At 32.0% G+C, this 14035-nt stretch overlaps 2 protein-coding genes across 2 annotated transcripts; both read right to left on the bottom strand.

The window, feature by feature from the left end:
* Nucleotides 1-302: 302 nt before the first annotated feature.
* On the bottom strand, nt 303-1241 carry LOC124108325 (olfactory receptor 6C3-like). Its single transcript, XM_046466812.1, has one exon. It carries the CDS (start codon nt 1239-1241, stop codon nt 303-305), a length of 939 nt encoding a protein of 312 aa, XP_046322768.1.
* Nucleotides 1242-9745: 8504 nt separating this feature from the next.
* LOC124108267 (olfactory receptor 6C3) lies at nt 9746-10681 on the bottom strand. The gene has a single exon (XM_046466698.1). The coding sequence runs from the start codon at nt 10679-10681 to the stop codon at nt 9746-9748; it is 936 nt and encodes a 311-aa protein (XP_046322654.1).
* Between the last annotated feature and the right edge of the window lie 3354 nt (nt 10682-14035).

Raw genomic sequence — 14035 nt, 5'->3', positions numbered from 1 at the left:
TGAGAGTGGAGTGGCATCTGGGAGTTCTGTGGCAGTGCTGATGTGGTAATCCTGCTAAGGCTCTCGGAAACTCTGTGTGGGCTAGTAGTTGGGTGTTGGGTGTCAGGAGTCAGAAGTCCTGCTCTAATGCTAAGGCCCAGAGCCCTTCATGGATGTACTGCACTGGTGATTTTTGCAGGAGAACAGCTGTGTAGGTGTCCTCTATCACTCTCAGAGAAGCAGTATTCCCACTAGTTGAGAGGTTATGCATAGTAGAAAACATCTAAAACAAACTTATTTTTCTGTCATTACTAATCATACTTTCATTTACTAGAGAGAAGCATCACTTTCTGGATGGTGTCCTTAAAGGCTTGTTTCACTTGCTGATTCCTCAGAGTGTATATAAATGGATTCATCATGGGAGCAACGGACGTATTGAGAATAGCAACTCCTTTGGATAATGATGCTCTTTCTTTTGCAGAGGGATTAAGATAAATGAATAAGCAACTTCCATAAGAGATGGAAATGACAATCATGTGAGAAGAACATGTAGAAAATGCCTTTTTTCTCTGACTGGCAGAAGAAAGTTTCAATATTGTCCTCATGATGAAAATGTAGGATAGAATTATTAATGCCAAAGTGAAAAGCAGAATCACTACTGCAGAGTAAAGTGCAATCACTTCTAGGAGCCATTTGTCTGAGCAGGATAAGTTCAATAAAGTGAAGTAGTCACAAGCAAAGTGATCAATAACATTGGAGCCACAGTAATCTAACTGGAGAAAAAGAATAACTGGTGGGAAGATGCTTAAGAATCCTGCCAGCCAAGCACAAAAGACAAGCAATATGCAAACTCTCTTGTTCATGATGGTGGCATAATGCAGGGGTTTGCAGATGACTACATAGCGATCATAAGACATGTTCCTTAGAAGGTAAAATTCAGTTGTACCCAAGAAGATGGAGAAAAACAACTGAGACATGCAGTCATTAAATGAAATTCTTTTGTCCTTAATAATAATTGTGCCCAGGAATCTAGGGATACAGACAGTTGTAAAGGTGATTTCTAATACAGAGAAGTTCCTGAGGAAGAAATACATAGGAGTCTGTAGATGGCAGTCCACCAAAGTGAGAGTGATGATTGTCACATTTCCAGCAACACTCAATATATATGTGATAATTAAAAAGAGAAATATCACAACCTGAAGCTCTGGGTCACCTGATAGCCCTACTTGAATTAATTCTGTGGGTACAGTGTGGCTTTTCATTGCCAATCCTTTTTTCCACTTGGTTAGAACATAAAATGTATGTTCCCCTATAATGTAAAAATATTAGCATGAGATTAAAGATAGGACAAAACACTTTAAAAAGATTCATAAAGATGAGTTTTATGTAAAATAAAAAGAAACATTGTCCTCACCAGTATCCCTCTCCCATTTCCATTGTATCTCACATCCAAATATTGTGTATTACCTAAGTCAAATATTGATCTCTCTGCATTGAAAACTCACTATTACAGGCCATGTACAAAAGATTACAGTGATAATATTGAAATTGAAGCTATTTCTTGCAATATTTCTTTAAAATTCAGTTTTTATTTATTACAAAAATGTTTATTTTATAAAATACATGAAACTATTGTAATTGATGTTTTTCTTTCCTCAATATTACAAAACTAATCTAGAATACAGCACAATTGAAATAAGAGTTTGAAAGTCTTCAAAGTTTATTTAGGTTTACTTTCAGATGTTATATTTTGAGAAACTCAGTCCCCTGTAGCTTAGGCAACTTTCACAGGTTTAACAGCCAGTCACTGTAATAATCACCTCACTTTAGAAACTACAAGTTTATTCATGGAAATGTGTTAGCATCCTTTCTTAAATTTCCAACTGTACAGTCTGGCTAATGCAATTACCCTCCTTGACTCATTTATTTTTCTAGTAAAAGGACTAAAAGGACAAGAAAAGGATACTCCTTTCAATCATTGCCTAGAAGTATTTTAATTCATAAAATGCATGATTCAATCATTTTCACAATATGGCTGTAGCAAATGAACAATTGGATGTTCAAAATAGCATTTACTGGGAAGAAGATATTCTTTCAGTTAGAGAATGCCCTGTTTAAATCCTATCTCCATCACAGCATAGCATTTAAACATAGGGAAAAAAATAATAAAAAGGGAAATCCAAGTCTGTTGCTGTGCTGTCTTGGGATCCCATTGGTGGTATTCCCAATAATAAATAACAAGTAAATTTGTAATTCTCTAAAATAATATATATTCCATTTCATTTATACATTTCAAAATACACTTTGCACATACAATTGTAGATTTAGAACCCTTGTAATATTAAAAATTAAATAATTGAAGAATAACTAGCTTACTTTCTGTTCTTGATGATTAATTCTGAAATGCTACCACCTGGGTTTCTTAAATAGTCATATTTCACAGCTGGTCAATGGGTTCAGCAACTTCTTTGATTTCCTTTGTACTCTCAAAACAAATGGGGTGATTTAAGCTTTTCATGGACCTCTGAAATTTCATTCACTTTAATTAGAGACCAGTAATATTTGATCAATAAGATGAGTAGTTCTTTTAAAAGTAAACTTCTTGGAACATTTTATAATATTACAATTAATCCTATGTTTCTGTCTCTCACAAGATCCATGTGTAAACAGAGTTAAGTTTATGCTGACTAAAGTACTCTTCCATTTGTCCCTTTCCATACAATACAAAATACTTATTAAAAACTTTTTCTTTGCCTTTACACAACTGTTTTAAATAAATATTTTGTAAACCTATAATCCTACATGCATGTAATATTTTTCATAGACATCAGAGATTGTTACATTTTCCTGAAAAGGTTGATTTGTACAATATAAAATAAAAACTATTTCAATCTATGTATGTTATACTAGTGTAGTTGGACTTATTTTTATCTGTCTCTTATAACCTTGGGAATTCATTTAGTAAATGAAGAGTGCCAAGGAGAGTCATTATTTAAAAATACAGATGAATCGTTGCATTGTGTTTTTTTTTTATTAACATTGATAAGAAAGTATAAAATGTATTGATGTTAATAAGGCATGTATATAAATAACATGTGATATTGGGTATACAAAAGTGTGATTTAGAATTTGATTTTCCTATTGCTGTTTGAAGTTATATTATTTTCTTTGAGAAATTCTGGGCCTGTTTTCAGGAATGTTAGCATATTTGCATCCCTTGAATTTTGACAACCTGGTCAAATCTTCCTTACAATAATACAGGGAGATGGTGGAAAATGCTACTTGAGTTTCTAGTCTGACTTAAGTGTTTTCTGAAATGGCCAGTGTTAAGGATCTATGATGAGTGTTATCCCTCTATCCTCATTTACATTTAGGGAGAGCCTTCTTATGCCCATAACTAATGTTATACCAATATTTGCTAAAAGTTGCATTTACTTTCCTTTATTGTATCATATACTTCAATTGAACTGTTGCTTATAGTTATGCATATGACATCCTCTTATTGCAAAAATAGTTGTGATACAAGAAAATAAATAGTTGGTATTAAATATCTAAACTTATAAAATTGTTCTATGAACAATAGATATGAATTTTATAACTAGAAAATTATAATACTCACAAACCATACATAAGTATAGATGCAACAAACATTTTCTATTTAGCAGTTTCTTCTTATTTTTCATATATAACAAATACACAAGGCATGTGTGTATTAAATTTCAGAAGTGTTATCTCTGATGGATTGGAACATGAGAGTATCTGGAAGTAGGACAGAGGAGAGAAATAAGAAAAGATGAGTAAGCCACTAGTGAACTTAAAGAAAAATGCAATGGCATTGAGTTCTGTTGATTTGATAACTGACACACATTAAAAAAAAGCTACGTATTGAAATGACTGACTCAACATATTTATGGAGAAATAATAAAAACTATTTCCTACTTATGAACACTGCATTCCATGCCCTCAGTTTTTAAATGCAAATAGGGATTATTTTTTCTCCCTAACCCTTCAACAGTAATAAATATAGCAATGGTTGTTTGAGATTTATTAATTATCAGGCATTGAAATTGACTAAACATTTTGCTTATCTCATTTTTCTAAACAGAATAAAAACTATATGAGGCAACTTTTATTCATATAAATGCTTGAAGAAGAATGTAGATAAATATCTAATCCCCATCATCTGTGTATTTGTCAGCAGTGTAACCTTATTAATATTTTTAGTGGAAAAATAAAATGAATCTCTATTAGACAAAGCATAGGATTTTATGTAAATATCCTACTATATATGCTTCTTTAAAATATTTTCTCACAATCTTAAGTGGTGAATGGGCTGCCTCTCTTATTCCTCAACCACATGCTCATTTTAATTTTCTATATTTATTTCTTTATTTTTGTTTCTCTTACACCTATAGATTTTCTCCTGACCTCCTAATATTTCACTTTTAATTTTTTTCTTTAGTTGTTTATGGATCTTTAGTTTATTCATTTATTTATATGTGGTGCTGAGAATACAAACCAGTACCTCACACACCGAGGCGAGTGCTCTACCACTGAGCCACAACCCCAGCCCTCACCTTTTTTTAACATTTATTTTTTAGATGTAGATGGACACAACACAATGCCTTTATTTTCTATTTTTTTTTTTAATGTAGTGCTGAGGATCAGACCTGGCTCCCGCCCATGCTAGGCGAGCGCTCTACTGCTGAGCCACAATCCCAGCCCCAGCCCTCACTTTTAATTTTGACGGATCTGTTAACACATCTACCCAAAATCTAATGAGACACTTTTTAATAACATGCCCACTTGTCTCCAAGGTGCTCTGGGGATGATCAGTGACTAGATATTAAGCCAAGGAAACATAGTTCAGCTACCAGATCCCACCATTGCTTTGAAAGGGGATTGGAATTTTGTGAATGGCAGAGCAAGATGGTGGTATAGGATTCTCTATCCATCATTGCTTTATTATTTGTACAGCTATACTCATATGCAATTAGCTTAACAACAGCCAAGGCAACCAGGTAAATATCAACAGAACTCGGTTGAAGTGTAAGAATAAAATTTGACACATCGAAGAGGATATGATGCATGGTTTTTATTATCTTTGTCACCTCTCCCCAACCCCAGGCTACACAGTGTGGAGAGCGACACCAACTACATGGGAAAAAGAGAGGTAAATGAACACAGGAATTGGCCTTAGATTCAATTCGAGACCTACCACAATAAACATAGCACAGGTAGACTACTGGCTTAAGATTGGACCTATGGACTTGAGCTTCTAGATTCACTCTGGAACAAAAGGCACAAACAAATTCATTGAGATTCACTCACTTTCTGGTTCTCAAAACCACAAGCCAAGTGCAGTGGACTTGGGTTTTGGACAAATCTCATGGATGAAAGATCACACTAGTTGTGGGCTTCAGGTTCCCCCAGCACTGTGCCAGCTCAATGGTCACAGAATTACATTCCAGTGTTGGGCTACTCTTGTCAGCCCAAGATTAGAAGGCCACAGGATTACAGCCCACGTTGCCAGCTGTGGCAATCCTGTGGCAATGTCTGTAGTGTTTATGGGCTTAGGGAATACACCAGGTGGTCTACTCAGAAAATCTGAATAAACTTATTTTTAAAAGATGTCCTTTAATAAAGTGATACTGAAAAGACTGGAACAAATGCATACATTTTCAACAAGTTGACATCAATGCATGACCAGAAGAATTAAGAACAATTGAGGAAGCATGAATAAAATAAGGCATAAGGCATCTATGGCTCTAAAGAGAGATGTATAAAACAAAGAATTCAAAATAGCTTTTTCAAGGAAGCTCAGTGAAAATCAAGAAAATACAGAGAAACAGTTCAGAAATATATTAGGTAAATTTAACACAGAGATTGAAATAACAGGAAAACCAAATAAATATTGAAAATACAATAAAAATGCAATATGGAGCAGTAATATCAAAATTGATCAAAAAAAAGAATCTGTCTGAAACTGAAATAAGAGAGAAGATAATTTTCAAATAAATATATTTGAGAGAAGAAATGTGTTAGAAGAAGAAACTAAAAAAAATTTTTTTAAAAGTTCATAGAATTTATGAAACGGTGATAAAAATGAAGAAAATGTCTAAGTTGTTAGTATTAAAAAGATAGTAGTGAAAGATAAATTGGTAGAAAGATTATTTCAGAAATGATAATGGAAAACATTACAAACCTTGAGAATATTCAGGGAAGGGGGGCAAAGGTAACCAATAATGATCAATTCAAATAAAAACGTATTGTAATCAAACTATTAAAGATGAAAGAAAAAGAGAATATCTTAAAAGCAGCAAAAGAAAAGAAGCAAATAAAGTGTAAGTGAGATTAAGTACACCTAGAGAAGACCTCTCAGCTGAAATCTTAGAAGGTGAAGTGGAATTATGAATGCAAAGAGCTGGAAAAAAAAAACCATAAAAACAGCAACAAAAAACTCCTGTCCACCAGTAATATTGGACCCAGTAAAGTTGTCTTTCAGAAATGAAGACAAGATAAACTTTCCCAGAAAAATGAAAGTTTCCTTGTATTTTATTTTTAAAAGTAAATTCATTTTAAAACATATGTAAAACATAAACATTATACATGATAATAGAGTGCCATGGAATCTGTTGACACATGTGTACATTGTGTAAAGTTTAAATTGGTTAAACATAGAAATCTTCTTTAACCTGTATCATTTATGATGAAAATATTCAAAACATTCCATTCTAATTTTTTATATACACAGTACATTATTGTTATTTGTAGTCACCCTGCTGTGCTATTTAACTATAATTTAGTATATCTTGGTCAACATTTCCCTGTTGTTCCTATTCTCCCAATTCTTGCCTCTGTAACTACCATCTACCATTCAACTCACCTTCTATGAAATCATATATATATATAACATGAGTGAGATCATGCATTACTTTTCTCTGCTTCTAGTTTATTTCACTGAATATAATGATCTCCAGTTCTACCCATGTTTTTTTCAAACAATGGAATTTATTTTTTTTCTTTGCCTAAAGAATAGTCATTATGAACCACATTTTTTTTATTCTTGTCAGTTGACAGATTCTTTCCATTTCTTGACTATTGTGAATACTGCTACAACAAAAATGGAAATGCAGATGCCTCTGGATATATAACTAGTAGTGGGATCGTGGATCATATGAATTTATATTTCTAATTTTTGAGGAAACACCATTTTCCCTAAATAATACATTAATTTGCTTTCTCACCATCCATGTGTGAACATTCACATTTTTTCCCAATCCTCACCAATATTTATCAAAATCTTCCGGATAGTAGCCATTCTTATTGGAGTGAAGTGAGAGCTCACTGTGGTTCTGATTTGAGTTTCCTTGACATTAATCTTACAATAAGAAAATAATTTCAAAATTTTAGTGTGGGCTTTGAAAATTTAGTGTGTCTAATTTTCTTAAAATTTTGTTGAAGGTAATTTAAGAACAAATATGATAACTCAAAATTCAACAAATACTCCTCCACATGTTTATAAGGAAAAACATATGCCATATTTCTTATAATTTATTGGGTGATAATAAAGTATATCATTTAATTTCACTTAATAAGAATTCACCAAATTAAAACTCAGTAATTCTATGGATTATGTAAATAAATAAACAGACAATTAACTTTTTCCTTTTTTTGTTACAGTTGAACAGACCAAACTGTACTTAAGAAAAAAATTTTTTTTCTTTTTTCTTTCTCTTCTTCTTTTTTTTTTTTACTGAGTTTGATCAGAAGCACAGCTTTTGTTTTGACATGGCAGTTCAGTTTAAAAGTATTTAACCACTCACACTATTTCTGTGACAGCTTTGATAACTCATTAGCCACTGGTAAAACTATTGCTACAAACACCACAAGAGTTTGCAAAGACATGATAATGTTATGTGGTTAGCAATTTCTGACAATTTTAAGTATTAAAAGAATGTTAGCCAGGTGCAGTGGTGCACACCTGTTATGTCTGTCATCAGGAAGCTGATGAAAGAAGATTGATGGTTCAAAGCCAGCCTCAACAACTTTGAGGCACTAAGCAACTTAATGAGACCCTGTCTCTAAATAAAATACAAAATAGGTCAGGTCTGGGGATGTGGCTCATTGTTTGAGTGTTCCTAAGTTCAACCATTGGTACTGACCCCCGCCCCCTAAAAGAGACAATCTTAGCTATAAGAGGCATGTCTATTTATCTAAGGCTTTGAGATACACACACACACACACACACACACATACACATATATGTAATCCATATCATGGCTATTATCCTGGTACAAGAAATAAAAATAACAATTATTTTATCTTTCTTATTGGTAAAATTATATAAATTGTTAATGTTGTGAGTTAACTGTTATTATTTATATTTCAATATATTTTTAAATATATACATTATAGAGGCTGGAATTGTCAGTAGTAGAGCACTTGTTTAGTGCATGCGAGGCACTGGGTTTGATCCTCAGCACTACATAAAAATAAATAAATATAAAAAAGGTATTTTGTCCAAATATGTATAAAAATTAATCTAAAATATATATACAATATATTCCTCATAGAGACATAAAACTTATAAAATTACATTGTGATAACCTATTTTCTTATTTTATTCTCTCTTGCTTACGACTGCATAAGAACAAGAATGAAAATTTTCAATTGCTGAACCATATTTTAGTGGATTTATTTTTAAAAAATGTATGTAATACATATGTGAAAGTTTCTTGGAAATATTTAATTCAAAAAGCTACCAGAAACATTTAATTCAAAGCCATGTGTTCATCTATAAATCATAAGAATTCCTAACGTCTCAGAGAGACATTAACATTTTAATTTCTTTTTTAAATATAATATATTTTTTAGTTGTTCATGGACCCTTATTTTATTTATTTGTAGGTAGTTCTGAGAATCAAACCCAGTGCCTCACATATGCTAGGCAAGTGTGCTCCCACTGAGCCACAACCCCAGTACAACATTTTAATTTCTTATATTAGAATCCTTTGATTTCCAGATATTAGCAGACAGTTGAGAGGTAAGGACTAAGAATTCTTTGAAATGTTTTAAAATCAGTATAATGTTTTTTATTTTATAAATATTTAAATTCATTGTGTATTTTACTTTGTAAATTATACTAGTCTAACTAATAACTCAAGACAAAAGTTTAATTGTTGAGTTGATAATCATATGTTAACATAATTATAATGAAACTTAAATTTGTATTTGTATATTAAACAAGGAACTCAATTTACAGAGAAAATGAAAGTGATGCCCTTTAAATTTCACAAATCTGTACATTTAAAGATACAATGCTATAGAACACATTACCTATAGGGACTGAATCTAATGGATCAAGATACAGAACATGTAGAACTAAATACATTATGACATCATTAATATTCACCTTGAAAACATGAGAGAAATTCCATCTGAAGTACAATGTGGTGATATAAACAGAATTAAAACTATTTACTACATCACAGAGTATATTTTAAATAAATACATGTCATTTCAAAAGAAAATTCTGTATTGGAAAACTTTGTCAAACTTTTAAATAACTTGGTAAACAATATGTCGGATGTCCTTGGGTGTGGAAGTGAAAGAAATGGATCAGAAAAAATTTCAAATTAAGTATAATGTGACATTTAAAGAAATTATTAGAGAACAAGAATATTTAGTAAAGATATTTATGAATTTCAAGATTTTACTGAGTTGCTTTTTATAGTGTTCCTTGTTTTTTTTACAAAAACTTCTTTTATTTATTTGTAGAAAATACTACTCTGTGGACCACATCCTTGAAGGCTTGCTTTACTTGCTGGTTCCTCAGGGTGTAGATGAAAGGGTTCAGCATGGGGGCAACAGAGGTGTTGAGAATAGCTACTCCTTTAGTCAGTGATGCCTTTTCTTTGGCAGACGGATTAGCATACATGAATATACAACTTCCATAAGAAATAGAAATGACGATCATGTGAGAGGAACAGGTGGAGAAAGCCTTTTTTCTCTGACTGGCAGAGGGAATTCTCAAAATGGTCCTGATAATGTACATGTAAGATAAAACCACTAATGCCAAAGTGAATAGCAAAGTCACCAGAGCAAAGTAGAAACCAATGATTTCTAGGAGCCATGTATCTGAGCAAGACAGTTGTAAGAGGGGAAAATAATCACATGCAAAGTGATCAATGACATTGGAAGCACAGTAATCCAGCTGGAGTAGAAGCATCAGGGGTGGGAAAATGGTCAGAAACCCACCTGCCCAGGCACACAGCACAAGCAGGGTGCAGAGTTTCCTGTTCATAATGGTTGTGTAATGAAGGGGCTTGCAGATGGCAACATAGCGGTCATAGGACATGGCAGTGAGAATATAAAATTCTGTCACTCCCATGAAGATAAAGAAAAAAAGTTGTGCTGCACAATTGTTATAGGAAATGGTCTTATCCTGGGTGACAATAGCGCCTAGAAACCTAGGGATACAAACAGTTGTAAATGAGATTTCTAAAAAAGAGAAGTTCCGGAGGAAGAAATACATAGGAGTCTGTAGATGGGAATCCACCAAGGTTAGAGTGATGATAGTCAGATTCCCAGTGACACTTAATATGTAAGTGATAAATAAAAACAGGAAAATTACAATCTGAAGTTTAGGATCATCAGAAAGTCCTAGAAGCACAAATTCTGTGATCACTGTATGGTTCATCTCTCTCTCTCTTTCTTTCTCTTTTTCCCTGTCTCTGGGTCTCTCCTTTTTCCTCTTTTAAAGATATTGGGGATAAAAGAAATTACACAGAGAAGAAAGATATAATTATTATGAACAATATAGTCCTTATTGATACAATTCTAAAATATCTTCCATAATCTCTAACAATTTTATTTACATTATTACTCTCTTTGCATTATATTTTATGACATATTTGTAAGGCCAGCTTGTTTGCTACTGGTTCTTTTATTTTAAATCTAGCAACAGTGTTTAGGGAATTTTTATAAATTAAGCCACATGATTGAGCGATGTTGAATAAAACCAATAATTTTTATGTTGAGTCAAATTTCTTCAAAATATTATTACCTTTTTTGTAGAAAAAGTTACATGAATCATGCATTTTTCTTTCTTTTCCCATGGTGAATATGTAAACTCATACTACAACCTAAAAACAAAAATAAATTATCTTGATTTGATCAAATGGCAAAAGTAAAAATAAAATAAAATGAAAGTTAAAAGTAACAACTCATTATTCTTTTATGATATAAGAAATCAATTAATAATTCTATTAAAATATGAAATACATTTTAAAAATATAAATTATTTGATTTAATTATTCATTGTATTTTAATATTACTGTTTTGGAATAATTATCAAGATAACACAAGAACATTATATACATAGTATATATATAAATTTACTGTAAGATAAGTAATGTGATTATTTCATATAGCAACCAGGGAATGTGTTTACTTTTTGATTTATCTTATAATTCTCTTAAAATCTTTAATGTTTGATGTCTTTGATGATTTTTTTTAGAAATATATGTGTATACATATATACACATATATGTATACACATATACACACATGGGGCACACATTACACAGACATTTTTCATTCATGAGCTTAAAGGAACATATTTATTTTTCATTTTGCTTTGAAGCATAAATTTGAAATTAATACTTGCCTTAGATCTTGGCAGCTCTGTCACTTGGATTAGAACACAGTATATTTTCCATTTGAACATCATCTTTCCTTAGCCATTAAGTTTTATGGAAAAATGTTTTCTTCCTTAGACATTTTGTCCCACATGAGGCACTCATTTCATGGATCCAGTAATCCATCAGGATATCTAGATATGTACAGGAAGACCTCTCCCATTCATCTTAACCCATTCAGTTAGTCCCCAGCTCTTCAAACTCTGCCCTGGGTATTCTATTCTGTGGATTTGGTCGGCTAAGTCCTGACACCTGACTTTTCCATATTTTACATAGTCAAATTTATGCTGTGAAGGACAGATATTAGTAAAATTCATGCTAATCAAATTTGATTTTCTATTTTCCCTATTTTATGATGATGAAAGGGAAATATTTTAGGAAATAAAAATGTAACATCAGAAACCTTCAGAAAATGTAACAATATACTATCTTCCCCTTCATTCATTTGATCTAGTATTTTAAGAAAGTAATATTTAAATAAAGAACAGAGAATGATAAGACATTTTGGGGTATTATAAGTATAGATTCTTACATCATAATCCTGTTTTCAATTGGTTGTACCTTATATCTCAAATATAAATACTTCAAGTCTACTTCTTTTGTTTTCTGAAGATTTGATCTCATGGGAACAAGATAAAGTTCAAGCCACATCTCTTCTATCTTATTGACCTTGAGGGATTTCTGTTAGCCATCCTTCAGTTTCTTAGTAGCCTCCTAACTTTTCTCTATTGTGGATCTCCCTTGAGAATGGTTACATTCCTTTTGTATACCACAGAGAATCTACAATGCTCAATGCTATTCTACAAATTATTTATTTCCATTGATTGCAATTATGTAATATTTTATTATTATGTAATATTTCATGAACAACAAAAATAACTATGAAATGTACTTTGTTATAAAACCTGAACCCTAATCTAAATCATATTTAATTATGTTTTTAAAATATAAAAATTTTTTATGTATGCCTTTTTGATTGTTAATACTTTGTCATTGTTAGCTGTTGGTTACCTGTAAACTAAGGATTACTCTATTATAATAAGTTAAAGAATCACTATCATAATGCACATATTTTTCTCATACTTTAAGAAAATATTATTACTTATTTTAACTAATTTCATCCTCATTATAAAGTAGAATATTTAATTGCCATGTCAACTTTCCTCATCTTATGATTCATCTTGGCTTTACATTTATTTAAAATTATTTCAACATTTTAATAAGAAATAACCACAATTTGATAAACCTTTATTTATATGACAATCTGGTTAGTGGGTTATACCTATTTATTCTCTTTCATGTTCTTCATGCTTGCTTCTCAAATATTTTTACATTATTCACAGAATAGAAAAAAACACTCCTTAAATTCATCTGGAAGATTAAGAGACCCAGAATAACAAAAGCAATCCTAAGCAAAAAGAGCAAGACTGGATGCATTAGAATATCTAACCCCAAATTATGCTATGAAGTTATAATAACAAAAAAAAACCATGTTATTAGCATCAAAAAATACACATCATTGAAGTAGAACAGGAGGCACAGAGACAAACCCACAAACATAGAGCCATCTGATGCTTGACACAGGTGTCAAAAATATACATTGGACTCCTTAGCCTATTTATTGATGGGGTTGGTAGTTTTTTGTTTGTTTCTTTTTGTTTTTTGGTGTTAAGTTTTTTGAGTTCTTTATATATCCTGGAGACTATATACAATTAATCAACAGATATATGAGGAAAATATTGAACACCTCTAGTAATTAGAAAAATGTAAATCAAAATTACTCTAAAATTTCATCTTACCCTAGTCAGAATGGCAGTTATCAAGAATACAAGCAACAATAACTGTTGGCAAGGATATGGAGGAAAAGGTACACACAAACATTGCTGGTGGGACTGCAAATTGGTACAACCACTCTGGAAAGTAGTATGGAGATTCATTAGAAAACTTGGAATGGAACCACTATTTGACCGAGATATGCCACTCTGTGGTTTCTACCCAAAGGACTTACAAACAGCATACTACAGTGATGCAGCCACATCAATGTTTATAGCAGCAAAATTCACAATAGCCAAACTGTGGAACCAACCTAAATGTCCTTCAATAGATGAATGGATAAAGAAACTGTGGTGTATATATACACAATGGAATATTACTCAACAATAAAACAGAATACAATTTTGACATTTGCAGGTAAATGGATGGAGCTAGAAAATATTATACTAAGCAAAGTAAGCTAATCTCCAAAACCAAAGGCCAAATGTTTTCTTTGAAAAGTGGATGCTAATCCATAGTGGGGGGAGGGGTCAGGGGATGAATGTAGGAACTCTGGATTAGCCAAAGGGGCAGGAGAGAAG

Source organism: Marmota monax, unplaced genomic scaffold, assembly GCF_021218885.2.
Source record: "Marmota monax isolate L192 unplaced genomic scaffold, Marmota_monax_Labrador192_F-V1.1 WCK01_AAM20220418_F8-fsc00151, whole genome shotgun sequence".
NCBI lineage: Eukaryota > Metazoa > Chordata > Mammalia > Rodentia > Sciuridae > Marmota > Marmota monax.
The sequence above is the reverse complement of the archived record's forward strand: the minus strand, read 5'-3'. Positions and strand labels throughout refer to the sequence as shown.

Bases quoted from the DNA above. Each gene is read 5' to 3' on its own strand.
- LOC124108325 (XM_046466812.1), bottom strand. From the start codon at position 1,241: ATGAAAAGCCACACTGTACCCACAGAATTAATTCAAGTAGGGCTATCA.
- LOC124108267 (XM_046466698.1), bottom strand. From the start codon at position 10,681: ATGAACCATACAGTGATCACAGAATTTGTGCTTCTAGGACTTTCTGAT.